Below are 27,531 nucleotides of genomic sequence, written 5' to 3'. Positions count from 1 at the left end.
TCACTGTAGCATAAGCTGCTTGAGGTTGTCATGAAGGATGGTATCCTTGACATCACGGAAAACTAGCCGGATGTTTTCTGTGTTAATAGCAGTGGTGAAGTGGTGGTAGAGGGGCTTCTGCTGCTGGTCCCGGCGTTTGGTACGAAAACAATCCACCAGGAATTTTTGGACATCCGTTAAGCAGTGGGGATCCCCTTCAAATTCTGGAAAATAGTCTTTGATGCTCACTTTTTGTACTTTTTCCTCAAGCAAGTCCGTCTTATTCAAGAAGAGAATGATGGAGACGTTGCTGAAAACCCGGTTATTGACTATTGTTTCAAAAATGTTCAGGGACTCCGTCAGGCGATTCGTCTGCCGATCCTCCATGAGCACTTGGTCGAATTCACTTGAGGAAACAAGGAAGAGTATTGATGTGACACTGTCGAAGCATTCGAACCAACGTTTCCGTTCTGACCTTTGGCCACCTACATCAACCATTTTGAAAGGAACATTCTTTATTTCAAAGTTGTACTCATGAATCCCTTTTGTGGGTCTTCTTGCCAGCAGTATATCTTGCTGTGAGGGAAGATAATCCTAAAAAATAAAGCAGTTTGATGATTAGGACAAGTCACAGGCACGATGATGGCAGCTGACTTGCAATTGAGAGAAAGCTTGCAGAGGAACAGCACGAGGCTTTGAACAAACATGCACACGTATGTACATTCATATTCCAACACTGAAGCATTTTGCAAAGATCTGGAGTCAAATCAGGAAACACACCCAAGGTTAAATCAAAACATTTATTGCCCTGCAGAGAACTGAAGCTTTCCATTTGCCACATGACAAGCATTCACAAACAACCCTGAAAGGTGCACCATCAGCTCCTCATGCCAATTTCCCTTATTCTGAACTATTTTCCGTTTCATTCATCATCTTCCCACAAAGCTAGGAAACACATCTGACAGCTACACAGGAATGCAGCAGATGGGCTCTAAAATGGGTCTCTCAAACCAATATTCATGGTAGTATTCCATTCTACCTATGGGCAGTGAGCTTGCCCCATGTTCTCATGCATTCTGCACAGCTGCCTCTAGGGCAAAAAAAAAAGAGCTGCTTCAGTTAGTAATTAAAGGCAATCAATTAATTATGCCAGAAAAGTCAAACCTAAGCAACTTGCCGTATTTGTACCATGGATCTTTTGGATCCAGCTGAATCTGTCCAAAACAAACCCAAAAAGCACTCCTATTAATTAGCTGTGTCCCTCCTCTGAGCTCCCACAGCTTGGCTTTGTCCAAACATCCTGTGCAATTGCAATTAGCAGAACAGAAGGAGAAACAAGTAGTTGATGACAGCAGTGCTTTTGCAGTAGCGCAGCCTAGGGAAGCACCTGAGCCAGCTGTCCCTGTGGTTCTCCAGCCTGCCTTTCTTCCCAGAATTTCACAGGCAGCATTAAGTTTCTGCACTTCTTACATGATCGTTGCAGATGCTTATGGAAAGAGGAATTCTTATGAGTCAGCTTTCGATGGTACGAAATTCAAGATGCATCATATTGGGTATTTCTTCATTCTAAGAATTACGTTTAAGTCTTCTCCCGTTTAAAAACTGCACCTAAACCAGATGGCTGATGCTGATGTTTACAGCTTTTTTGTTCACTTCTTACTGAAACTCTTCCATACATTTTTCCAGCATTTCTCCTAACTTCAGAAAGAATGATTTAGGTTTCAGAGCTGGAACTTTAGCCTCTTCTAAGTGATCTACGTCTTCCTTTGACACTGCCAGTTACCAAACTGAAAGCTTTTATAAGGATGTCTAAGATCATAGTCCAGAAAGTCTGATTCAGCTAATAAGCTGTGAGTTAGGAGCGGGAGAGAAAATATATGGCAATTCAAATACTGGCATTTCCAAGTTTGAGAGAGCTAGAAAAATCTGAACCACAGCAAAAATTGCAAGGGAAGTGTAACGCTCCAGACATTTGATTTGCTTTACTTTGTAAGCTCAAAAGTGAAACTAGCTAGACTGTTTTGTTTGAACTCCTTGCTCTCTTCATTCGAGCCGCCCAGGACTAAGGCACTGATTTTTATCATGGCTTGCAATCTCAAAGCAGTTCTCTGAAGCAAAAGATCCCCACCCTGCACGGCTAATACAAATCCCAAGCCTGTACTACTTCAGTCTGCAGGACAGTTCAACAGCTCTAACAGTCCCATGTTCTCTTCCAGCCGTGCACCATCTGTGCTTCCAGGCCCTTCTGATGAAAGAGAAGGGAATATAAAAACTAATGGGATGTTTGTATTAGTCACATTTATCTTGGATTTTTTCTACCAAATGCTGTTAAGAGAAGGAGGACAACAGAAATACAGTGATATCAAATGGCAGTGGGTACACATGAAGGCATTTTGAGTAATGTTGACTGTTAGCTTTTTAGCAAGAGAGCTTAACACATATTCCATCTGACAAACAGCCACCTATAGGGTTTCTTATTTGGGAATTCAGTCACAAGTTCTCAGAGCAAAACCAGGAAGTCTTAGAGAAGCTCAGGAGTGACTGATATTCTTAAAAGTGCATAAATGAATAAGATCAAATAATAGGAAAGGCCTTATATGCTTTGCATATTGCTTTCCACATTGAAACAAGAGGACAAAGCAAACTCCTCTGGAAGCCAGCCCTGACTGTTTATTCAGTAAAGCTTTCAAGCAAAGGGCTTCATCCTAGAATTCCTGACAGATTCCCTGCACACTGCAACCACAGATAAAACACTTTCAAGTGCTTTCAAGTTCCACATACGTGGAGAAGACCTACCACATGTTGTCCCACGTCGTTGGCTACTCCTATGCAACAGTTGTGTGCACTGGAAGTCAAGTGCTTGCTACAGAGACATCATTTGCTTACCAGAGACTAAATACAACTCCAAAGTAATCTCCCAGTATTTTAATGCTCTTTTTGAAGGACAATTCAGTTCTCTTCATAGAGAGCTTTGGGATACCAGCAGCTTGCTACTGTAATAATTCTAAAGCAGCCCCCTCCTCACTACTGATCCCACTCCCTGCTGCACCACTGCACTTGTCCTGTACCCACTCTTCTTCACTTTGTCCACTCTTTCATGGGGATTGACTTCTTCGCTACCTTCCTTTTTTCCCCTTTTTCCTCCAGGCAGCTCTATTTGTCTGTAAGCACTGGCTCTTCCCAAGGACACACATCAGCAATGATTCCTAAAATCCAATTTAACTTTTTCCTACCTCCTGCTTTCTTCCTGAATTGTCATCCTCCTCAATTTCATACAGTCTACCTTTTTCAACAGCACAACTTTATGTTATCAGGTAGCTATTTTGCCTATCGCATCACTGTTTGCTTACTTACAATTGGAATTCAAGGTATGAATAAGAGCCAACCACACCATGGAAACCAACGTCTCTATGAGCTTTTCTGAATCCATACAGTCTGCACTGGCAGCAGAAGTAACAAGCAGTTGCAAGGAATGCAGCCGATCCCAGCCTCTCTTATTTTGCTGCGCTGATTAAATCTGAACAGCAAGTTCTTTTCCCTACATGCTGTTATCAGCAGCTCCCTTTTTGGCAACAGGCAAAAGAGCTCCCTTTTGGCAAGGGGCACACAAGCCAGAGGTCTATCTGTTTATACACAATTCAGTTGCAGGCCAGCCTCACTGTATCAGATTATCAGATAAAAGCAGTAAAATACTTACATTAATACAGTTTGTTGAAACAATCATTAGATAAATCTTCTATACAGATAAGAACAAACCAGAAGAACCTATCAAATCTTTCACTCTTAGTAACACAGCTAAGAAGTTTTTTCCACCAAGATTAAATATTTTCTGTGACTGCAGATCTTGAAGAATCCTTTGTATCTCATAGTATTTGGTCTGACCTTAAGCAGGAAATGCTGTCATTTGGAGTTCAGCACTCCCACAGCAACAGCAGAAATACAATTGGAGTGTGCATGCATACAGGTCTATATAGACACACAAATTTTTTTGCTTTTGGGTTTGTTTTTTTGTGTGAGTTTTGGTCTCACACAAATTTAACTGATTTAACACAGTTTTCCTAAGTGTGCATCTATACATATTCTGGAGTCATTTTTGGATAACAGTTGATCTTAACGTGCTACTTTAACAACCTTTGAGTGGGCAGCCATTTGTAATTTGCTTCTTGCTCAATTTCCACACAAGAGCTTTATTTCCCAAATCTCCTGGGAGTTTTTGTAGTGAGTTTTGGTCTCACGCTGTAATCAAAGGTTGGCAGAAGGTTTCTCATAAAGACCTTTGAAAGAGAAGCTGCAATAATTTGCACCCAAGTACACAAAAATAAGTGCAAAAAATCCCTTGAAATTCAAGTAGCATTGGATTTAGAGTATGAGAAATCCACCACTTGCAACAAGCTTAGTAGTTCATTGAAGAGAATTAAAGCAGTTTTGTATTCCCTCATAACGCAAGGCCAATAAAAATTGAGAGCGAGTGCTGGGCTTGCAGCAAGATACCTGGAAGCACACACGTTCCACAAGGCATCACTGGTGCTCTACTTAGAGAAAAGAGCACAAAAAGGCTGGCTCCACTTTTTTTCTTTTCTTTCCCAATCTGTTACAAAGTCAAATGAAATTAAGCACGATGTAACAGCATTCATCTGAAGCGGCTCAGATTCCTTCAGTATTTGTTACCCATCTGCTGGAAATGACCATGGAGCAACATGGAGCTGAAGCTAGCATTCTATTTTAAAAGCAATTTTCACATGCTGTTTCTGCAATACAAGGCTAACGAGCATAACTTCATCACTGAAATAGAAACCAGCATCGTATCAAAAATATTCTACAGAAATTTCAGCTTTTTCCCCAGAGAAAACACATTCTATTCTGTACCAAATTCGTCCACTTAAAAATAGATACTAAGTCAGTTACTTCTGGTTTATATATTGATTTAACTCAGTTTTCCTAAGTGTGCATCTATACATATTCTGGAGTCATTTTTGGATAACAGTTGATCTTAACGTGCTACTTTAACAACCTTTGCGTGGGCAGCCATTTGTAACTTGCTTCTTGCTCAATTTCCACACAAGAGTTTTATTTCCCAAATCTCTTGGCCCTCGCTTTGCCCTGTGCTGCTGACACACCAATGATGAACTGCTGAGGTAATGAAGTAGGCAAAGGTAACTAAAGTTATTTTGATAGACACTAATTACATTTGACCAGCTTAAAATCCAGTGATCAAAGAATCCTTTGAGGAGAGGAAAGACGAGAGGAAAAACAAAAAGCTTACCTGTTCTCCAAGTTTATCCAAGTTGTCCAAGAAATATTTTACGGATTCCCCCTAGAAATGAAAGCAAACAATTCCTTAGCAAGTGGCTCACTCCATCTCCATGGCTTATACTCTCAAGTCCAGTTAATCTAAATCTAAACTGAATTGCTGTAAGCTTTCTTTCCTTACTATCTTTTTCCCCCCTAAATCAGCAATCCTAAGAACACAATTGAAGTTTTATTTAGGCCAGTTAATATTTAAGCTTCAAAAGCACAGTCAGCCACGTTTAGGGGAAAATCCTTTCCAATTTTAGGATTGCTAGATAAATCCTACAGTGTTATCCACAGGAACAAGCAAGGAAACAACCACGCCTTCAGTATGAAAAGATGCATTCAATTCTCCCAGTCCTTTGAAGGTTCTGGGCACATGCATTCAGATGCAAGGGCTGAGCACTGGAGGCAGATGAATTTATAGCTGTACTGCCATAGGATCCACTCGTGTGCTGCCCCTGAGCACAACAAACAGTGAGCAGAGGAGGAGAAACAGAGGAAGCATTTTACTAGGCAGGCTTTCCTGTCAAAGATCAAGTTGGAGAAGAACTCCTTAGTCAGGGATTAATACACTGAGTCTGTGCTGCAATGACGTGCGATGCTGCATCTACTGTATGGGCAACCTTCCAATTCAAGCTATCACTATCACAGTAACAACAGTTCTTAACCGCTCCACTAACACAAAATTGAAGATCCTTTCTGTAACTACAGTCAGCATCCCAGGACTCTGGGGGGGCCCTAGAACCTAGGAAGGAACCCCTCTCACAAGGACACTGCTGGACCCAGAATTACTCAGTGTACCAATAGAGCTCACTGAAAAGGAAAGGACTTAGGACTCCCAGCATCACAACAAAAACATAACATGCTTCCCTCTGACAGCTCTTGATTAGCAAGCTGTAACATAACTTACTTTATTATAAATACACAAAGAAAAGCATCTGTGTTCCCACTCCGATGATGGGAGAACAGGAATTCTGACTGCATTTTCTTGAAGAGAAAACCACAAAGCATCCAAGACTGGAACAGCTACATCCAAGCCAGACAAGTGAGTCAGGACAGCAGTTACACAGCAGTAGTGATGACTTCTCACTTGAATTGGGCTCGATAAATTTTTCTAGGAATTACATCAAATCTCAGTGTGAACCTGTGTCCTCAAAGCAGCAGCACCACACTAGGGTAAAGAAACAGAGCAATAAAGGGTTCCAGCAGATACGTGTGCAAGGTTAGTAGATCCTATAAGTCACTTAATAGAAGTAGATGCTGCACCTTTAATTGGGCAATTTGAACATCAACTTCTAATTAGGCAAGAGTGAAACTTCAGTTGAAACATGCTTTGTGCTTGACACACCTGCAGAACAGAGTCCAGCACAGATCTACCACTCTACCTGTTCTGTCAGTGGGGACAAAGTACGGCAGTGACACCATTCTAAAGCCTGCTGGTGCACAGCACCAAGTGCCTGCAGTAACTGCAGGAAGTACTGTATTATATTTTTCAGCATTTCAGAGATCTGTTCTAAACACAGCCCTGCAAGGAACGTGTAGGTGGAAGAGCATTCTTATTTCGCAGGCAATAAAAACACAACTGCTGTACACAAACCTACCAGGAATACTTCAGCCTCAAGCTTCCCAAACAGGAGTAACAGGAACAGAACTCAGCCTTCCAAGAGCTAAACCCACTGCCTTTAGCTGAATGGTATGGCAAAATAAAGTCAGACTCAATTTCTCGTTTAGGTTCTAGCAGGAGCTGAGAACCTTCCTCCCCCACAGGGTTATTTAAAAAAATAAAAAAAAACTGGCTAGACATCAGATTCATTAAGAGGATATTTATTCTAGAATACCTGGGCCTCAGGAGCTGTAGGTATATGTGTGTGTGCATATATGTATTTTAATGCCAGCTCTTTTATATACTACTTATGGCAGCTCTTGTTCCCTGAAGCATTAACTCCACAGTTCAGGAATGCATGAGTTACTGCCTCTCCTTCAAATCCTGCGGCTTACTGCAGACCCGGCAGCTCACGCACACAAGCAAACCACAGCCTTCAGAGGTCATCAAACAGCACCAGAGGCAGCTTCCCAAGGAGGGGATTTCCAGAAAGCACAAATGCAAAACGCATTGTCCTGCAGCCGTGGTAATGCTCTACAGTCACATGTCCAGGAACAGCAAAGAAATGCAGAGAAAGCTGCTTAGGTTTTTAGGCTGCCATGCAACGAAAGTCAGTGGCAGATAAATATCAAGGTGGCCGTACTGAAATTCAAGTAATTAATCTATAGAAGTAATCAGATGTAAGAACAGTGAAAGTTAAAAAGCAGAGATGTACTGAGCTTCCCTCCTCATTGCCGTTGGATCAGTCACCAGGCTCCTTCCTCATGAAAATCTTTTCAGACAACCAATAAGACACCATTCTGAGCAACTGCCAATGGGACTCACCCCTGCAGTGTCTTTAAGCCATTCACTCATTGGCTTTTATTCATTTGGATGTCACCGAGAATTTCCAATGTCTCCAAATACAACCCGTTTTTTCCTTCATATTCCAGACACCCCCCCTAGATCATACAGCTACAAGCCAGAAAACTAACTCATACAAAGCCACTCCGACCTTGACTTTCTCCTAGTAGCAGGAAAAGCACCACTAATTTCAGATACCTTTGAACAGCAAACTATCATGATTACCAGATTGTTATCAGAGTGCAGTACTGCAGAACTGAGGAGTTTTAACACATTTAAAATAAGCTTCAAAAAGCAGCATCGCAAAGCACCCAAGCAAGACTGATGCCTTGGGAAGGTGCCAGTCTCTATTTTTTTTTTTACAATAATGGAGAGCAATCCATAGAAAGGAGAAAACAAAACAAACCGATGGAAAGACTTCATCCCAGTAATTGCTAAAACCGAGTAAGCAGATGATCTGTCTGCAATCTTGTCTCACAACAGGTCCAAAGACGCCTTTCACATCAGGCTATTTCCTGCTACCAGACACAGAACTGGATCTCACACTGTAAACTGATGGCAGTGGCTATATTTAAACAGTCGGACTCAACAAACATCCGTCACGTTCTGAAGTTTTCTCTCAGACAAACTGTAAACTACCTGCTTACCTGAGATGACTAGAAAAAAGAAGCTGGGTTTCCCTGTGCTGCCCTGGCTGGTCATGCCCCTCCTGTCCCACATGGCTGCTGCAGCCACTCATCTGCACTAACACTGCCAGCTGTGAAACAGAGGCCACCAATGACCAACCAACAGCAGCTTGGGAAACAGCAGGATTTCTGTTAAAAAAGGCAACTTTTCCATTACACTGCTGTTGCCTTCCAGCCCTCATTCTGTGAGCATGTATCACGGAAAGTCCAGCTGAAGATCTAGTTAAAGCACGGTGATGCAGTGAGCTCACGTCAGTTGCCTCATGCTCCAACAGAGATCCCTGAACAAGTCACAGAGCCAGGAATAACACATCTCTGATGCTATTTTAATGGTTAAGGAGATGTCACAATGCTCTCATCAGAGAGACTGGAGAGGAGGGGGAAAAAGAAAAAAAAATAAGAGTACACCACACATACTGTGTTTGATACCAATTACATAAAAATGAGGTTACAATCAATTGCTGTCAGGCAACATCAGCACGTTCACAAGTGAGCTTGTTACACAGTACAGCATGGTTCTGCTTGTACTCTGTGAAGGTCCCAGGTGTTGGTTTTTATGTTTGTTTGTTTTTAAATGCAAGTACAACTTTCAAAGCGATTTCTGCAGCTCAGCAGTTCTGCACAGCAAACTTGTGAAGTGTGTGAAAGGCCCCCAATGACCCCACCTGGTGCTGCTCAGTTCCTTCTGCTCAGCCTGCAGCATGGCCCTGAAGGCACCAACACGAGCACTGAAGTCAAACACAGGCCTCAGCACATTTCTTGCACTCACACTGACAAGCAGCAGCTTTACCCAACAGCCACTGCAGTCAGCGCAGCAAAAATGAACGGCCTACATCAGCTGTAAAGATCCTCCAGCGTTAGATGACTGTGCTCTTACACCTTCCATACAGGACTAAAACAACATATTCGAATCTCAGATTTGAAGCAATCTCTTTCACTGCTTGTAGAAGATGCCCTTTTGACTTCAAACAAGGCGCATGCGTTTCAGCTGCAGCCCTTCAGCCTCCTCCTGATTCAGAAAAGCATGTAAACCACAGGAAGTTGACTGTTAAGTAACTTTACTCATAATCGTCAAGTATTCCATTTTCAGAAAGGTTTGATTCAGAACAGCCTGTGTGCCTCCTGGAGCCTTGTGATCCCTACGCTGAAGTCAAGCCAAGTCATTTTATTGTGAACTCAGGAGTAATTCACAAAGCACAACTAAATCATATTCTTATCGAGGTGTCCCATGTTAGAACAACAGCTTCCCTCACAAAACTGCAATCCTGCTTGTGTCAGTACAATGAAGGACCTCAAGCTCTGTGCAATGCACTCTTTCTGCAGCAGTGATTTACCTATAGGACACCAGTGCATTTTATCTGCTGTTCTAATTCAGAAGACCAGAAGATTAAGAATCTTTCATAACAAAACATGGTACAGAGACAGATTACTGTCTAATACGTTACCAGTGAGTACCTACAACAAAGCAGCCACAAATATTTTGTGGGAAAGAAAACTACATGAAATGCACAGCAGATGAACACATCTTTTAAACTCAGGAAGTGACATCAGCTTACTCGGTTTCCATGAAAACAGTATCAGCCATCACATATGATTTACTGATACCTTAAGATAGCTAAATGAATTGTAGCTGCTTTAGGGGAACACAGATGCTATAATTCTTCTTAAAGCTATAAATTAAAAAAGGCCTGAGAATCTGAAAGAGTAAATCAGGTATTTAATGAGAACAGGAGATACAGCTTGGTAACTAGAGCAGGATGATAGCAAACACCAATCATTCTCTCTTCCTGACCCGACTTGAATTTCTGGGAAAAGAGAAACCAACATTTCCCCATCTATTAAAAACAAACAAACAGAAACCCAAACAACCAAAAAAACACGCTTTTTTAAAGCTTAGTTTAAAGGAAGAACAGGTAACTACAATGTTTTTGGGTTGCTATGCGTATGCCTAAGTTGACATAGAGAGCAAGCTGCCTAAAGCAGGGAAATGCAGCCTGAAGAAGGAAAGATGTAGGAGGAACCAGTGTGTTAAATAAGATTCTGCATCTTACCACACCCATACAATCAAGGACTTACAGCTTCTGCTATTACAGGCTTAATACAGATAAAATCATATCTGAAGATTTTTACAAATAATCCAACCAAAAGAACCCCTAACCTTTATTTTCTTGATCTCCCTCAGCCTCAAAGGAATTCAAAGCAATTCTGACTACAGCTCAGCGGTGCTGCTGATGACCCACCACAAGTCTTCTGAAATTTCAGTGGTAAGCACAGGAGCAATCCTCAGAGGTGTCTGAGTCAAGCCAATGACATTTCCTAGTGAGACGAGCAGGTGGGAGCAGCACAGCTCACCCTTCACCCCAATCCCCGAGCCTCAAAATGCTGCAATAAAGAGTCAGATGATCAAGATGACATTTATGCCATTAACACACCTACCCCTAATTAAGGTAACCATCTCCAATCTCAAATTATTCTGATAGAACGGTGAAAGCTGAGGCAAGCCCTACATCCAGACATGAAGTCTGCTCCATTTCTCTCACTAGCCTCAGAGTGAGGAACACTCCTGGGCCCTTCTCACCTTTGATGTTTCTACAGATTAACTTCTCTCATTGTTCACTCCTCTTGGGCCTTTTAAATGGGGGTTCCTCTTCCAAACACATCTCAGTTAAGAGAAAAGGATGGAAATTCTGGACATCCATACGTGTAACTTCATTATTCTGATCAGAAAAAAAAACCTCAGACACCCACCTTACTTCACAGTGACTTCAGTTACTTGCTTGGTATCTGCTATGCCTGGGGAAAATTATTTATTTCCCTATTGCCATTCATCTGCTCTAACTATAATAACTTTACGTATTGCTTTCTGTTTAAAGAGAAACTTTATTGGCAGTGTCTCGGGAGTTTACAACAAGAATATCCAATAATTCCTTTTTAATAAAGCACTTTGAGAAAAGTTCAGTGTAAGCAACTGTCCATTCACTTACTGAACTGAAAGCTTTAACTAACACAGAAAACAGCTCCCCAGCAGAAATACATTTCCTTTAACTACGGACAGTGTTATGATAAAACCAGCACGAACTGACACCAGAGCAAACCACCCCATTTATGCCCACAGAAGCATTATCACACCTTTGTGGCACAAACAGATCCAACATCTGATCCATTTATACTCATTTGTTCCTAAGAAGTGATGGCAAACTGCTTTAAAGCAGTGTTAAAAGAACAGTCTCGGGAGGGCTGAAGCACAGACCTTATGTTATGATCAGACCTTTAAGGATCTATCTTCTTTCTCTCCAGTACAACCATTTGAATAGTCAGCTTAAGTCTGTTCTGCCTGTTTTCAAGATAAAATTTAAGTACACTGGAATTAGCGACAGGTTTTTGCAAAAGTGCAGAGCCTCAGATACAAAGCACATCTGCTTTCACAGGGGTACAAAACAATGCCTTCCTCCACCAATGCACGTCACAAATGCGTCACAGCTCGTCCTACCTCTGCTCAGCACCATCCTATTTCCTCTTTTCAGCACTTCCTGTGTGCAGCTCACATTGTATTTGACTTTTCTTCAGAGCAAGAAGAAACGCATCACGCAGCGCACAGGTGAGACCTCATTCGGGCACATAACTGAGGATCTGGCCTCAAACAAGAAAGGTTTAGGTCCTGATTCATAAAAAGTAATCTTCTGTAAAACCTTTTGGTAGTAGAGCAGAATTTGGAACAGCTGGGTGCAATTTGGTGGAGGGCGCTCAATAGCACGAAGCTAAAAATGAATCAAGAAAGGGAGGAGTTCCACTGAGTTCATTGCATGCCTGACGTTTTTATCTCATACAACAGCACTAACAGCAAAAGGTGAAGGAGTTTAAGAAGGGTTTTTAACCCAATTATATCCCTTTAATCTATTATTCCCTATTTACCAAGTAATCCAATTAAACCATAATTCTCAAACTGGTTAAGAAATGGAGGTAGACAGAGCACGTCAACCTGAGCACACGCACTGCAGTCAATGGCAGCACCTGGGGGTGCTGGAAACCCTGCTGGAAACCCGGGGACGCCTGCATGGCTGCTGTGTCCCACAGGAAGGAGCAGAACGCCAGGCCATGAGCACTCAGCCTAGAACACAGTATTCCAAACAAGGCTCTAACATCTGTTTTCTTCTTGCACTGAACGTGGCTTTGAATCATCCTTCAAAGCGCTTCGTTGACTTAAACCTCCGATTTCATTTGTTAGCTAGGTATCCCTCCCATCTCCTGATGAAGTGATTTAATTGCCAGCTTCCTCATAAAATTTGCTTAAAGATATGAAAATACACTACAGCTTTTAGGCTAGAACAGAGATGGCTTTCCATTAAAGCCTACAAAACTACAGTTTCTTCCATGCACGTCGCTCAGTTATGACATTTCCAAGTAATCCTGAAAGCCTACTTGGAAAGCAAGATGTGCCATATTCCATTAGCAGCTGAGAATTTTAAGAAATGGAACAATTTTGAGCTGTATGAAGTGATATTCTGTTTGTACAACTCAAGAGCAAAACCCAAGAGCCTGCTGAAAAGCTTTCCCACAGCTAAAAGCCCAAGCAAAACACAGCATTTACGCTGGCATGCCACGCATCCCTAGGACTGCTCTCAACGATGCAAACAGAGATCTCTCCTGCAGCCTCCTGCAGAGGTCAGAGCCAAGTTAGCAAACACCACAAACAGAATTTAGGACACAACAACTGCAAAAGCAATACATCGAACAAATAACACTCAGGTTTGCCAGAACCTGAAGTCAACCCATGACTGCAATTTAGGATATACTGTTCAGAAGATCAAATACAAGAGACCATTCAAAGACCATTTTCACTTGCTCCCTCAGCATTTACAACCAACACTTGTCTTCCAGAACGTTTCCTTTAGGAAAGGCACTCAATATTTTGCAAATATTTTTCACAGTTTCATTGATGAAATGATCTTTCAAGTCAAAACACACAGGGACCTAGCAAGAAGCCATATGAAAACAGACACTGATGGAGATGAAACAGCCACCTCCCAACGCCTATTTACACTCTGGGAAGCATCTATGTAAACTTTAGATGTTTTGCACACAAAATAGACTGGAACAAGACTGTAAACATTTGTTCCTCTTCCAGTGCGCTGACCCACTGGCTCCATGACTTCATGTGTTTGCAACTCAAACTGCATTTAATCTAACACTGAAGCAGCAGTGAGTCTACAAATCCAATATCCATCATTTAGAGCTTTGCTTGCTTCCAAGTTGTATAAGACTGGCAAAGGCTCCAAAAAAATGAGAAGTATTTGGCATGTGGGAACACATCAGCACTAAAACTGGTCATGTTGAACTTTAAGATGCTTGAAAATTCCATTATTGCACATTCAGTAAACCAAATCATAACATCCTAAAAGCAGAACCCTAAACTAGATACTGATGCATGCACTGAAGTATCCCTAGGATTCAGTTTTATAACACACATTTGGTTTCTATTTCAGCCTCGTGAGAAATCCAGGCGACCAAATGCTTTTCAGTCCTTCCTCTGCCTCCATTAGCAGAATCCATTTCAATTAAGTTCTGATATTTTTGTTTGCAAACAGCACTAAACCAAGCATTAGAACTAAGCATTAGTACCGTACTAGTGTATCAGAGCTTGTAACAAGATATTTGATGAGATTTAGTGATAAATTTACTACCTTTTTGAAAGACCTACAAGTACCGTTAGATGAATGTTAATTTAAGATGCAGTAAAAGTTGTGTCTAAAGCACTCAAGACAGTAGAATCTCGGAAACTTCCTAAATAGAAGCAATATCCAAACATTTCACATCACTTGTAGAATTCCACACTAGAAGATAACCTTCTAAAAGAAATACATAACTGTTGTACACACTTCTACAGAGATGCCCTGGATTACAGAAGTACCTGCATGCTGTATTCCCTTTCCTGCAACATCCCTGTCCTCTTTATTCAGTCACTACTGGTGACCAAACGCCATAGCACAGCCGGTGAGAAGTGCTTCCAGCTGTCTGCCGAGCCCCCAGTCCAGCAGGTTGCTTAAAGCCATTTCTCTGACATCATCAAACAAAGAAGGAAGATACAGAAACTCACCTCTAACAAAAAAAAAAGGATGCAGGATCTTTTCAGTTCCCTGATTAAACGAAAGAAAAGGTGCACATACTACAGTAGCCAGTATAGTTACTCTATGTAACTATGTGTGTTTTCTTATGTATTAAGGTCAGCTGCACTTTTCTTTTCTCACATTTTCTTAAGCAACTTCCTCAGCTACCACAAGTTAAAGTTTCCTACCATTTTGCTGCTTCTGCATAAGAGTTACAGCATGAGCAGGGCACATTTAAGCAGCACTCATCACAAACTGAAACTCATACCAATAAAGACAGCCTACGCACACATCCAAATACAACCAGAGTATGTGAATATGTGCTCAGCAACAGCAGACTGGAACCAGGCTGAAATTGAGGGAATAGCAGCATGAGACAGTGCTGCCCCTGGCACTACATCTTAATCCTAAAAGATCCCACGTTCACATATGAGAAAGCTCACTCTATTCTTTGCCTCAAGTGTAAAAATTAATTTAATGTATATAAATGGAACATCACTGCTGCTTCCACACGTTATGCCAGCACGGAGATTCGCAGACTGCTGTGAATATTGGGATTCTGCAGCCTAGATTGGCTTTATACAAAGTAACTTCCAAATGGATAAAGTCGGAGCCACTGCCACATCGAAATTGTGTGAAGTAACAGTGCTACAGGTACTGACATGCAGGTTAGTAACTGGGAAGGAAATTGGCTCCTAGCCTGTGTTTGTACCAAGGTCTCATATTAAACTTCAGGCAGCAGAAGCACCAAAAACATCTAACACTTTTGCACAGATTTCAAAGAATCTGAGAGAAAAAGGTTCATCCACTTAAATCTCTTCGTCTGAACTCTTGGTTGGAAGTCAACTCAGCACGCTGCCATCTGATGCAGGCACTGACATAACACATCCACATCGAAACAGCCTCCACTGAAACGATCCCAATCCAGTCACATCTGTACACAGAAATAATGTACAAGATATATACACACTCATTTGGAGTGGTTGTGAAAAGGAGCCACTCATACAGCCACTGGCTGCACCAAATACATCAGCAGTACGCCGCACAGCAACCACATTCACCACTCAACTCTGCCAGTGGAGACAAAGCCCATACCAAAATTACTTTCAAACTTGAAAAAAAAAAAAAAACAAACTATTGTGAATAACAAAAAATCTACTTCCTAGGTGTTCAGAAAAATACATGACACAGATGTCCATCCTTGTATTGGTAAAACCAGGCCAGCTTATGCTACGAAGCCAGCAGGCAATACATGGCCACTGCTCTTCAGATATTCCGAACCTTCCTGCTGAACTGCTGGCAGGCAGACAAGGTAGAATGGCAGAAGAATCCAGAAGCAGCCTTTCGAGGCACAGGAAATCAAAGAGATTGAAACAGAAATCCTAATCTGAATTTGGAAAAGGATGAAAGTTGGCATTTTGTGTAAAATTAGTATTAAGAGTTCATTCAAAGGTAATTCAGCTCGGTCACAATATTATGATCAATCCCCATTACCCAAAGCACCCGTAGACATGTCGGGAGGGTTTTCAGCCAAAAAAATAAGCCTCCTTAATGTTTGGCTCTAGTGTTAATCTCTGTACAAAACCTTATTAATATAGATCCACATAATCTTGTCACTGGAACAGGAAAAACAGCAGAACAACAGAGACTCCCAGTCTTCTCTGAGGATTTGAATGATTCACTTTATAGAAATGAGTTTTGAGGAAATTTGTGTTAGCAACAAGCTTTGATAAATCCTTTTAATACAAAGTAAGGACAGAAGATGGCAAGCAGCTCTAACCTTTCCAATGGTTTTAAGGAGTCGTGCTCACTGTACACATGCCATCTTGTCATGTGCTGTTTAGCAGACCTATGGATCAGGGAAAAAGGGGAAAAACAATTCATATTTCAACACTGACAAAGCAGCAGCAGTTCGTTATTTTTTATCTACAAAAATTCAAGCAACATGCAGTGTAATCACCATGTTTTATTCAAACACACTAACTGAACTAAGTCAATGCATGTTTATAGAAACACTGTGTGACTGGATCACAAGAAGATTCTCACATAGAAGCACAGAATTGCTCAGGTTGGAAAAGACCTTAAAGATCTTTGAGCCAACCACAACCTAACCATGCTACCAATTCTGACAACCCTCCATGAGTCCATACAACTTTCTGACAGTCTGTGCACTGAAGCTTGCCCTCCAGTTCAGGGAGAATGCAGAGGATGAATAGTGAAAGGAGTACTGGCACATTCCAGAGGGTACAAGCTGTTGAAAGCCATCTGAAATTCAGTGTCACAAGTGTAGAAGACACTTCTGATGAGGCGTGGGCAAGATGCTCTCTCTTTTTCCAGGTTCAGAGTTGCTGAAGCACTGAGTTCTGAACTGCCTCTAAGACACAACTTCCTCTTTCTTGCATGTGGATGCATCTGCTTTGTCACGCAGCCCAGTCTACCCTCAAAGCATTGGCCTCCTCAGGATCACTACTCTATACGTGTATTTCAAAGATATGTTGCCTTTGGACCTGAAAGAACATAAATTTTGCTAGTACTTTGCAAAGGCCATCTGAGGACTGATTCTCTCCCTAAGAGCTAATTTAATGTTCTCTTGCATACAATAGCCCCATCAATATTCAGAGGCAGAAGCTAGAAAAGCTCCAAAAGAAGATGAAATACAATCTTTCAGAAAGCTGTACAACACTCTCCAGAAGTGCCACTCTGCATGACAAAAAAATACTACAGAGAAGCTGCAGCAAAAAGAACTTCACTCTGAACACACCTTTTCCTGTCTTCTATAATCTGATCGAGCACTTGCAGGCATGTCACAAAAGTAAACAGGACCCAGAGGTAAACACATACCCATCGTCTTTATGTGCCAGCCGTGTCTGCAGCTCCGGATGAATGCTGACAGAATGAAATGTCATCACTGCCTCCTCACACTGAAGGGTCATGGCATTAAAAAAACATCTGTGTAATGTGCAAGTAGGGCAAGAAGCACATACCTGAAGATCAACAAACACCGGTAACAAATGCTGAAACCCACCCAAAAGGTATCTTTACCAAGAAGAAACCTTTAGCACGTTCAAAGCTCGTCACGCAGATGAGGAACCCAGCTCTCATCCCACTTTTCCACTCTCAGAGAGAAGCAGACTGTTTCAGAAGCAGCACTTGCACAGAAGTGCTCTCCTCAGTTACTGGATGCACAGCACCAGGATGAGATGCTTTCTCAGCTGCCAGTGCCTGAAAGCAAAACTCAATGAGAGCAGCAAACCTTTACAACTACGGAACGAAGGATCCCACGGGTATAAACATAAAAGCAAGGAAGTCTCTACTTAAGCACTCAGACATCCCTCACAATCTGTTAAAAATACCTCTGCTTCCCTCCTCCTCCAAGCAATACAAACTTCACTCCAGTGCTCAAGCAGCAGCTTTCCAACCGAATGGAAAACCAGCCTGCTTTTGTATTTAAACAAACCACTGGTCTGTGAGTCACACAATTAAGAGAAGGTAGATTTATCCAAGTCACTTCAGGAGATTACATTTACTGGAAATCAACTTGTAATGGGAAACCCAAAGTGTGAATGAGATGACAAAGCATTGGGGGGAACAGACTAACTCCATAGCTAATCCATGCTTGCTGTCGGACACAGGGCCAAAGGAGGAAAGCTCCATAGACAAAGCTTGTGGATGACCAAAACCCCAAGAGCAAATTACAGGGACTATGCTATGGAGCCAAAGTAACCTGTAGCTAACCGTGTTAGAACCTAAGTGGTTTTGGTCTGTAATAAAATTTGAGGGATTATAATATTAACCATCAGAGAACTACTGAAGTTGCACATACTGCACTGTAAGCTGTCATTAGTTCTTCTCAGTTTTAAAGCATTACACAAGGATGCACTAATGAATTTTCTTAAGTACTGCTGTGTTACTGGCCAGAAGGCCCCTATTTTTATACAGAGGGAACTAAAAGATATTAACTATCCTCATGACCACTTAAATTAACAAAATGAGGAAGGACACCAGTGAACTAGGCTTGGAAATGCTGATTTCTAACTCTATTAAAATACAACCGCATTCCCCCCACACTGCTATAAAAAGACAACGCTGTTTCTTTAGGCTCCCAGCATCATTTGGTGCTGCAAATGAAAGATGGAGAAAAACAAAACAAACAGCTCAATGACCTCTCACAATACACAGCCATCTTCAAATTTTAACTACACACGTGCGTAAGCCTTTCATCTTAATCTCTCTTGTTCTACACTTATCTGCTCAGGCTATAAATGGCATCCAGAATCACACTCCTGCATCCTTCCCCTCCAAAATTTCAATGCAAATGTTTGTTTCGCTCCTTATCCATCATTGCTCTATTCTTCATTTGCTCACTTCTGCCTTTGCCTTACTCCCACCATAAGCTGTACTTTCCCTGCATCCCTGTCTGTGCCATTATAATACCAGCCATGTTTTTCAGTGCAGTCCCAAACTCAGCACAGCCTCAAACTCGCTCATCACTCTGAAGTTAGAGCACACACACACAAATAACACTCCTTTCTAATTCCTCTAGTGCTGATTTCTGGTTACATTTTTTCATTACATCTCATTTTTTGCTACACGCAGGTGAACTGCACGCAGAACAGTATTTTTTCTTTTATCCCCCACGCTGCAACACAATTTTCAGTTTTTAAGCCTCATTTGAAGAGTCAGTACTCAATACAACTGAGCCACCTGCACGTGCCCTCCAGCTCCCCTGCCCTCCCTCAGGTACACCCTCAGCTCCCACTTTAGCTATCTGTCTTCATTCCACACCACAGCACACGTCTGGACTCCCTGACCACACTCCTGCAAAGCCTGCCAGTGGCTATGTCAGAAGTACACACTGCTTTCAGGAGTTCTTTGTCACTCTGTTGACCATGTGTACCTGTCATAACTTAATGCTGAAATGTACCAGGGTAAAATTGACACTTGATATTTGGGTATGCTGCTTGCAATCCATGCAATGACATCATTCAGCTTTTTTTTTTTTTCCATGTTTATATCATGTGATAAAGAAATCCTTTCAAAATCTCAGCAGTGTAAGTATAAATAAAGCAGTTACCTGATCTGCAAAACCTATCACTAGGGCAGCACTCAACTGTGAATAGCACATTAAGAAATACTTTAAATTCTGCCTAAAGCCCAAATGGTAACGTGTTTTTTGCAGAGCCCATTACACAGCTTTAGGAACCTCCAAAACAAAACTTTCTTTTCCCCCCTCCCTTCACAGATTCAGTAGAAAACGTTTTCAGCTCCTACTCAAAGTGAAACTCTGCACATGGTTCAGTTATGGAAAGAACCTACTTGTCAGAAACCCAAGGTGGCAGAAGTACAAGAAGGAAAAGGGAGCTACTTAGCCTCAAGTTATTAAGCGTATCTAATAAAAGATGAAACGTTTTTACTCAATGGATTTTAAAACAGATCACTCCAGCATAGCAATTACGACAACAAGGAGTCACATTTGCAGCAGAGCAATTATGAGGAGAAGTCACATTTGCAGCAGATAAAAATCTTGAACGCAGTTGTGCAATTACCCCTTTGTGATAATTTCCAATGCAAAATGTAAGATGCAACAGGCCTCATTAAAAACATACTGAAATAGCACAAACGGGTCGGGCAGGCGATAAGCAAGTGGGGCACCTCTCTGAGACATTCCAGGATCTGGGCAATACATATTTATAAAGAATATTTATACAACCTATTTAAGCCAGCCTGTGATTATACAATCGTTCATAATAGCTCAACAGGAGACATCATCAGCCATTGTTCAGATTCACATTAAGACAAAGGTTATTTTTAAGACATAAAAGCACAAAGCCAGTTAGCTTTAAGAGACCAACAAGAACAGATTTAATCTATTTTAAGGTTGTCAAACCCCACCCTCACCCCTAAACAAGCCTATGCCACTGGCATTTACTACACAAGCCTACAAAACAATAAACAGCAAACTAAGTCTTCATTTCCTCTTGCATTATCAGCATGGAAACGGAACGAAGGGGCTTTAGCTGTCACAGTTAATGTTTCAGCTCGAGAATCAAGGCAATCCTTTTTCCTTTCCAATCCCACTACTGAACTATATGTTCCAGCCTTAGCTGAGGACTTCCATCTAACAAAAACCTCATTACATGAGAATTAACATAGACATCCGAAATTAAACAGGAAGTATACAGAGGGAATGTTTGCTAGATTGCTCAAATTGGAATCGAGAAGGGAGTGGTTTTTAAATTCTTCTCATTAACCCATGCATATCTTTTGTTAAAGATCATTGCAAGTCGTCCCTCCAAATGATGGTTGGTGTTTTTTTTTTAAAGTAGGAAAACATAAAAATAATCATTTCTTACAAACACTATGCAGTTCCAAGCTTTGTTGCTGAACATAAAAGGTAATTGATACGTCAGCTTTCTCACATGTTAAAGGAGGACAATTACATCGGGTGCTCCATGTAAATCTTCATTTTGAAAGAAAAAAGGAGGAAAAAAATGGAGCTAAATGCGTGAGTTTAAAGTAACACAACAACAGACTACCATCCAAAACGCTGAGCATCCATAAGGAGGTCGCTTAGCAGAAAGCATTTCACCAAGAAGCGACATAGGAACCAGGCAGCCCGCACACCCCAGACTCACAACACTGAAAAACAAAGCTTACCAACTGGAATTCTCTGCGCCTGTCGTACGCATGCTGGATCCCACTGTCTGCCCACAGAGCTCTTATGGCAGGGAGGTACTGTAAAAAAACTGCTGTCTCCACCATTCCTTGCACCACCGTGACTGAGCGGGTATCGAAAGCCATCATGGTATCTCCGTTACTCTGGTTAACAGGATCTCCCCAGGGGATATGAAGTTTCTCTCTGGCATCCACAAGGACTCTGACACCTTTAACAACATGAAAGAGCGCTGCAATTAGAATTTGTCTGCACCTATTATCTTTCTAGCCTATAACTCTGCAGAGTCCAACAATACGTTTACTCTGCACAATCAAAGCTCAGTGAGACTCTGAAGCCAGGAGAAAATCAGAACGGTTCAGAAATATTGAATTAAAATGGGAGTAACAAAACTCAGAGAAGAGCCGCTATCAAGAAAACACAGCCTTGAGAAACAGGGTAATACCTGAAATACAACACTTCCAAAAGTGCCATCTTTAAACCACTAAATCCCCAATCTATGGTATTATGTAAATATATTTCACATATATTTATACTTTCCACTGATCTCCTGAATCATTTTACAGCTGTTATATTTACTTGGCAGGAACACAAACAAATGAAGTATATTTAAAAGTTTAGTTCAGAATATGTTAAACCACTTGATGGCTTAATTTTAAGGCTCCCCAGTGCCCACAGGGAGCACATCTTACTACTTTGTTACAGTGTTGTATTGAATTGTAGAGGGTTGACAGTTCTTTAACATCTTCATGATGCGCAGACTAAACACAGTAAAAACACAGAGCTTTCTGAACTGTGTGGTTTTACTGCTTAAGAGCAGCTGGAATTGCATTTACATGAAGACTTTCCCACACTTACTATAATTAAAAAAAAAAAGTAAATAACCTCTAGGAGAAACTGAGCGTCTTGGAACTGTCTCACATAGATCTTAAAGGGAAAAAAAAAAAAGAAATAAAATTGTGTTGATACCAATCACATAAACAAAGGGAAATAAATTCTAGTATTATGTTTGCTGGTGGCAAAGAAATAAAATCTGGTAAGAAACAAGCAACTGTAAAGGCACAGAGAAAGATGATGTGTACTAATGGAGGAATAATGACCCCCCCACGGCAGCGGGGTGAAACCTTTTGAGATCCTTTTCAACCCTGGCCATTCTATGATTCATCAGTACCAAAGTATCCTTCCAAAATCCATTCTCTTTCTGTCACTGCTGTATCTGTCAAAGCCATGCTGCTGCAGCAGACCCGCACTTGCTCCGAGTATACTTTTACAGTACGAATCACCCGGCTTTATTAACAGACTATCACCTCAACATTTCTGCTCGTGATTTCTACTTCCTCGCTACGTTTTTCAGCCTTCATTTGAAGTACTGTTATAAAACAGCTCCTTAAGAACAGCTGGAATCCCTGAGCCCCATTTAGAAAGGCTAACGTCTGCCCACAATTCAGCCTCAAGAAACACACTGAAGACGGTACCAAAGCGTTACAGCACCCAAACTCGGAACGGGACGGGTGAGAAGGCAGGGCCGACAACGCGCGGCCGGCTGACAGCGGTGAGGCGAGGCGCCCAGCCCGGCTGCGGCCGCTCGGAGCGCGCAGCTCTGCCCGCCGCTGTCAGCCCGCCGCCGCCGCTCCTCGCACGGAAGCAGAACGCGCGCCGAGCTTCCTGCCCGGCACGGGGCACGGCCCGGATTCAGGTGCGGCTCTTCCCCACCCAGCACTCCGCGTCCCGACCCCGCCGGCAGGAGGAAGGCCGCCGATGAGGACCCCGAGCGGAACGGAGGCTGAGGACCCCCGCCCGGCCCCCGGCCCCGGGCCCCGCCGCCCTCAGGCCACCCCCGGCCGACGCACCCTTGATAACGTTGCTGTAGATGGTGGCCCGGAACTCCTCGCGGGCCGCCCGGTCCCAGTCCTGCCCGTGGATGATCCGCATCTGCTTGAGGAAGGTGGACTTGCCGCTCTCGCCCGCTCCCAGCAGCAGGATCTTGACGAGGCGCTTCACGTAGGTTTTCTCCCGGTTGAGGCACTTATCGATCTCCTTAGACTTGCGCTGCTGTTCGGCCTCGCCGCTGGTCAGCAGGCAGCCGGGGAAGCAGCCCGACAGCACGGAGCGCGACGGCAGGAAGTCCGCCATCTTAGCGAGCACTGCCAGCGAGGGGAGCGGCCGCCCGGCCCGGCCCGCACCAGCCCGCTCTCTGCCCGCGCATGCGCATCCGCAGCCCCACCCTCGGCGTAGGACGCGCCCTCGCGCCTCGCACGCGCGTTCACGTGACCGCCTGCGTCACGTGACGGTTCCAGCGCGCTCGGGAGCGTCACGTGGCCGCGAGTCGCGCCCGCTCTGGGCGGGAGTCCCGCGCGGCAGCGGCTCCTGACAGGAAATGGCGGGGGGGAGGCGGCGAGCTCTGAGGGAAAACGAAGCCTGGGCTGGCTGGGTTGGGCACCTTTACCACGGTCTGGCACGGTGCTGGGAAGCTGGCCGCGGGAGGTCAGCCCTCGGTCAGAAGAGCAGGATGGAGCTTTGCCAGCTCAGCGGTTTTTGTTCTCGGTACGAGAAGCAAACGGTTTTGTGAAAACGCTCAGAACGGTTTGGCACGCATTTCCTCTTCGGTGCTCTGAGAGCTTTCCAGTAGTGCTGCGCTGTGGCACAGACTGAGAAAACCACAGAGCACACACCTCACAGTGATAAAAAGTGAGCGGGGTGTTTATTTACCAACATTAAATGAGCAAATCCAGCGTTCTGGTGTGTCTTGTAGTGAAGTTTTCCTGAAATTTGGCTGCTCTTAGTGGGGTGGGCAGAGCAAGTGATGCCAGTGAGGTGGAAGTTGAAACTGCTTTCCTTCAAAATGTTCGATGTTCTTGATAAGGGAAAATGAACGTTTGTTGCATCCCAGTGATGGAGACAGTTAAAGCTGAGGGCAAAGCATAGAGACCATACAGGTTGTCTTCTTTTTGGAAGTGAGTTAATGCCCACTAGGGAAGCATAACAAAAAGAGATGTAATTAGCCATAGAAACAGGTTAAAAGTCAAAGCTGTGCAGCAGAAAAGATAGCTAACAGTCGAGGTTGTGCATGGATATCGTAGTGAGTCTTTGCCTTCCGTGCCAGCAGAGAAATGCACATAAAACCTGTGCTGCAACAACGAGGGAAAGAATAAAGAAAGAAGCTATTTACTGATGTCTCCGCATGGTAATATCACCTTCATCCAGAATATCCCTCACAAGAAGTATTTGCTGCTTCAGGACAGAGAAGTATCTCCTAGAGCTACCTACACTTTGTTTCAAAGGCTACTTCCATCTCCTGTTGGCTCTCCTTGGCAGTCTTAGTTTTGCCCTTTTCCTTCCTCATTTTCCTCCTTTCACTTCACTTTTCCCCATCCGCTTGCCCGCCCGGTTACTTTGCTCAAGCCCCTCCCTGCAGCTGCCCCTGCAGCCATCACTATCAGCTGCTTCCTGCTGCCCCTCCCTGTGCAGGTCCCTGTCTCAAATTTGTCACCCAATTTTCCAATACTTGTATTTCCAGCTATTCAAGTCACCAAGTTGCAGGGTCACCCTTGGCCTCCTCCCAGCACTGTCCTCTCCTCTCACTCCCAACAGCTGCCAAGCTTTCCAAAGCTTCTTAGGTGCACCATTCCCCTCCCTTGGCAAAGCAGCATGGCCCTCAGCTGCAGCAAGAGGAGGGTATTTGTGCCCCAAGGATGATGGATTTGCCTCAGTACTGCATCAGCTGTGAGCCCGGCTGCGTTCTCTCTCCTCAGCAGCAGCCTGGTTTCATCTCTGAGGCATGGGGCATGGAGTATTTCTCCGTTTCCCTTTTTTCCTTCTTCTCTGCCACTTCTTTGCCACTCCCTGGAAAGTTCAGCAGTGATGGGAGACCAGTGCTTGCTGTCTGTTCCTGCTCACTACTGTTTTTTGGCAATTAAGGATCCCTCTTGTTTTCAGTGCTTGTGCTCTACCAGCTGGGACAGTGGACTCCGGAAACAGTGCTTCCACTGTTGCCTTACTGGGAGACCTGAGATTAAGTCATGTCTCTGTCTGTGCCAAGTTTACGCTATTTTCTGATAAACTACTTTGAAATCTTCCTGGAAGGAACTGCGTACTGAAATTCAGCCTGAGCCTGACACTCAGAGTGCCATTCATTTACGTTGATTCATTGATTCTTTTACCTACCTCTTCCTTCCCCTCGCTGCTGTCCCCAGTTTCCTCAGATAGAAACGTAGTCACCACACGTCTTTTGTGTTGCATGATTCAACTTCTGATGTGTGAAGAAGGGGCAACCACCTAGGAAATGTGATCTTCAAAAAAGGGGGGATTCCACTTGCAGTGCTTTCCACAACAGAAAGTAACAAGAATTGTTGCCTTCACAGTGAACCTGCCTGGTGAGATCAAGCATTACTGAAAGGGACTTCACAAGGACATCAGTCTGTAACGGGGGAGCTGGAAATAAGCAGGAAGACAGTGTGCATGGCTTCTGCTGGCACTCTTCTGCTCTGCCCTGTTGCACAAGCTTTTTGGACTGACAAATTCACCTATAAGTCTGCCAGATTGTATCAGGGATGGAAAAAGTCTGTTTGCTCTCCACAGGTGAGGGTTTTGTCATTGGAAGCTGAGGACTGTCTGCGCTTTGTGAACTTGTATAATCTGATTGAAGTGCCTCGTGCTTCACATGGCAAAGCTGCCATCACACATTAACTGCTGGTGCAATTCACCTGGGCAGCAGGTGAAACACAGTTCATCTCTGATCTCTCTTTGGTGGTTTGCGTCATTTTGAAATAGTATCACTGTTGAGCTTATGTTTGACGTTTTTATAACAATGACATGAAACAGATTTATAATACACAGAGAAACGCTCTCACATTTTATTTTAGCTTCTCAGAGAAGACTAGAAACTGAAAAAAAATCCAAACCTGAGCTATGAGGGAGGTGTTAGGGTGGAACAGCAGGGTTTAAAATTACCAAGAGTGTTGGAGCTCAGCAAGGTCAGAGCTCACACCACAGCTTGAGTGCTTTCAAAGCTATTTCTCCTGGCTCTCCTGCAAGGAAATTTTGTTTTTCTGAATTCATTTATAGACCACGTTTTCAAGTGTCTCTCCTAAATGAGACACCTGTATGGCTCAGTGGAACATTTAGAGTGAGAGCTGTGGTGTGAAATGGCCATTTTTGCTCCTCTAACTGACTGAGGCCCTTGTGGTTGGTGGTGACTGATCCTGTTTTTAGGCCAGTTGTCTGCATGTCATCTGGAGAACTTCTGGAACCTTCTACAACACAGCAGGGGCAACGCCAACAGCCAGTTAGAGAAACCTTTTGCAATTTACTGTGATTTTTTTCAGTTTGCTTACAAAGCCAAGACACTGAACTGCATCTTTTTTCAGGGCCTCCTTCCCTGATATCATGTCCAAAAGAGTTACTTACATTATCTCTCCTTCTCAGAAATGGAATCACTTGTCTTACTTAACACCTTCAAAATGCTTGCATGTTTTCACTGTTATTTCCCTTACCTCATCTCACCCCACTTTTAATTCCCTCTCTCCTGCTGTTTGCCTGCAGAACAGTCTGTGCTGCTACAGTTTGTCACCTTGGCAGTATCAGAGGGCCACCAGGATCTGAGCTTGTTTTGAAAAACCAAACAGCAACACAACACTGGAACTACGAGCACTGCAAATGCATGAAGAACTTCTCCTTCTGGCAGTCAGCTGATGCCGTGAAGCATGAGGTGTGATAACTTTGGTATTAATGGAATGACAGGTTACTCATTGTCATTATGCTAGCTAGCAGCACAGAGCAGAAAATGGTGGAAAAGCCTTTGGAAAGTAAGAAGTGTCTGCGATTCAGCGGCTGCTGTGACTCACAGGGGGATTTCACATGGGAATGACTGAAAGCAGACACAGAAGAAAGGCCTTCCAAAGCACTGGCTTGTTCAGATAGTATGAAAGAGCAGAGATAAAGATAAAACCCTTCCATGAGGGCAGCAGAGCAACTGGGAAAGCAGCCCATGCCCTCAGGGTGTTATATGAATGGAAAAGAACTTGGCTCTGTATTCAGAGCCAACATGCTTTCCTCCAGCGCAGGGATTGTAATGTCAGAGCAGTAGCACTGGCTGTGCTGGGGAAGGCAGTGCCTCAAGAAGCAGCAAAGCACGTGCATGGGAGGTGCAGACGCTCCAATGCATGACTTCAAAACAGCAGTGCTGCGTGTGAACGTGTGGGCTATCAGTGTGCCTGGATGATCTCTGTGCGTGTCTGTGGATGTGTGACAACACCGGCCATGCTGGGCAGGTGAGTGAGGGCCGCCTCTCCTCCTGGCTGTGCTGTCTGGCCGCACCTTGGCAGCAGGAGGAAATCCCACCACTGAAGAAAT

General features: G+C 43.3%; 1 protein-coding gene across 1 annotated transcript; it reads right to left on the bottom strand.

Annotated features, from left to right (window-relative positions):
* On the bottom strand, window positions 1-23,313 carry GNA13 (G protein subunit alpha 13; the record flags this gene model as incomplete). Its single annotated transcript, XM_079544509.1, has 4 exons — window positions 1-573; window positions 5,243-5,293; window positions 21,165-21,391; window positions 23,031-23,313. 4 exons carry the CDS (start codon window positions 23,311-23,313, stop codon window positions 1-3), a joined length of 1,134 nt encoding a protein of 377 aa, XP_079400635.1.
* Between the last annotated feature and the right edge of the window lie 4,218 nt (window positions 23,314-27,531).

The sequence above is a fragment of the Tetrao urogallus genome (assembly GCF_951394365.1).
Source record: "Tetrao urogallus genome assembly, chromosome: 18".
Taxonomy (NCBI): domain Eukaryota; kingdom Metazoa; phylum Chordata; class Aves; order Galliformes; family Phasianidae; genus Tetrao; species Tetrao urogallus.
The sequence above is the reverse complement of the archived record's forward strand: the minus strand, read 5'-3'. Positions and strand labels throughout refer to the sequence as shown.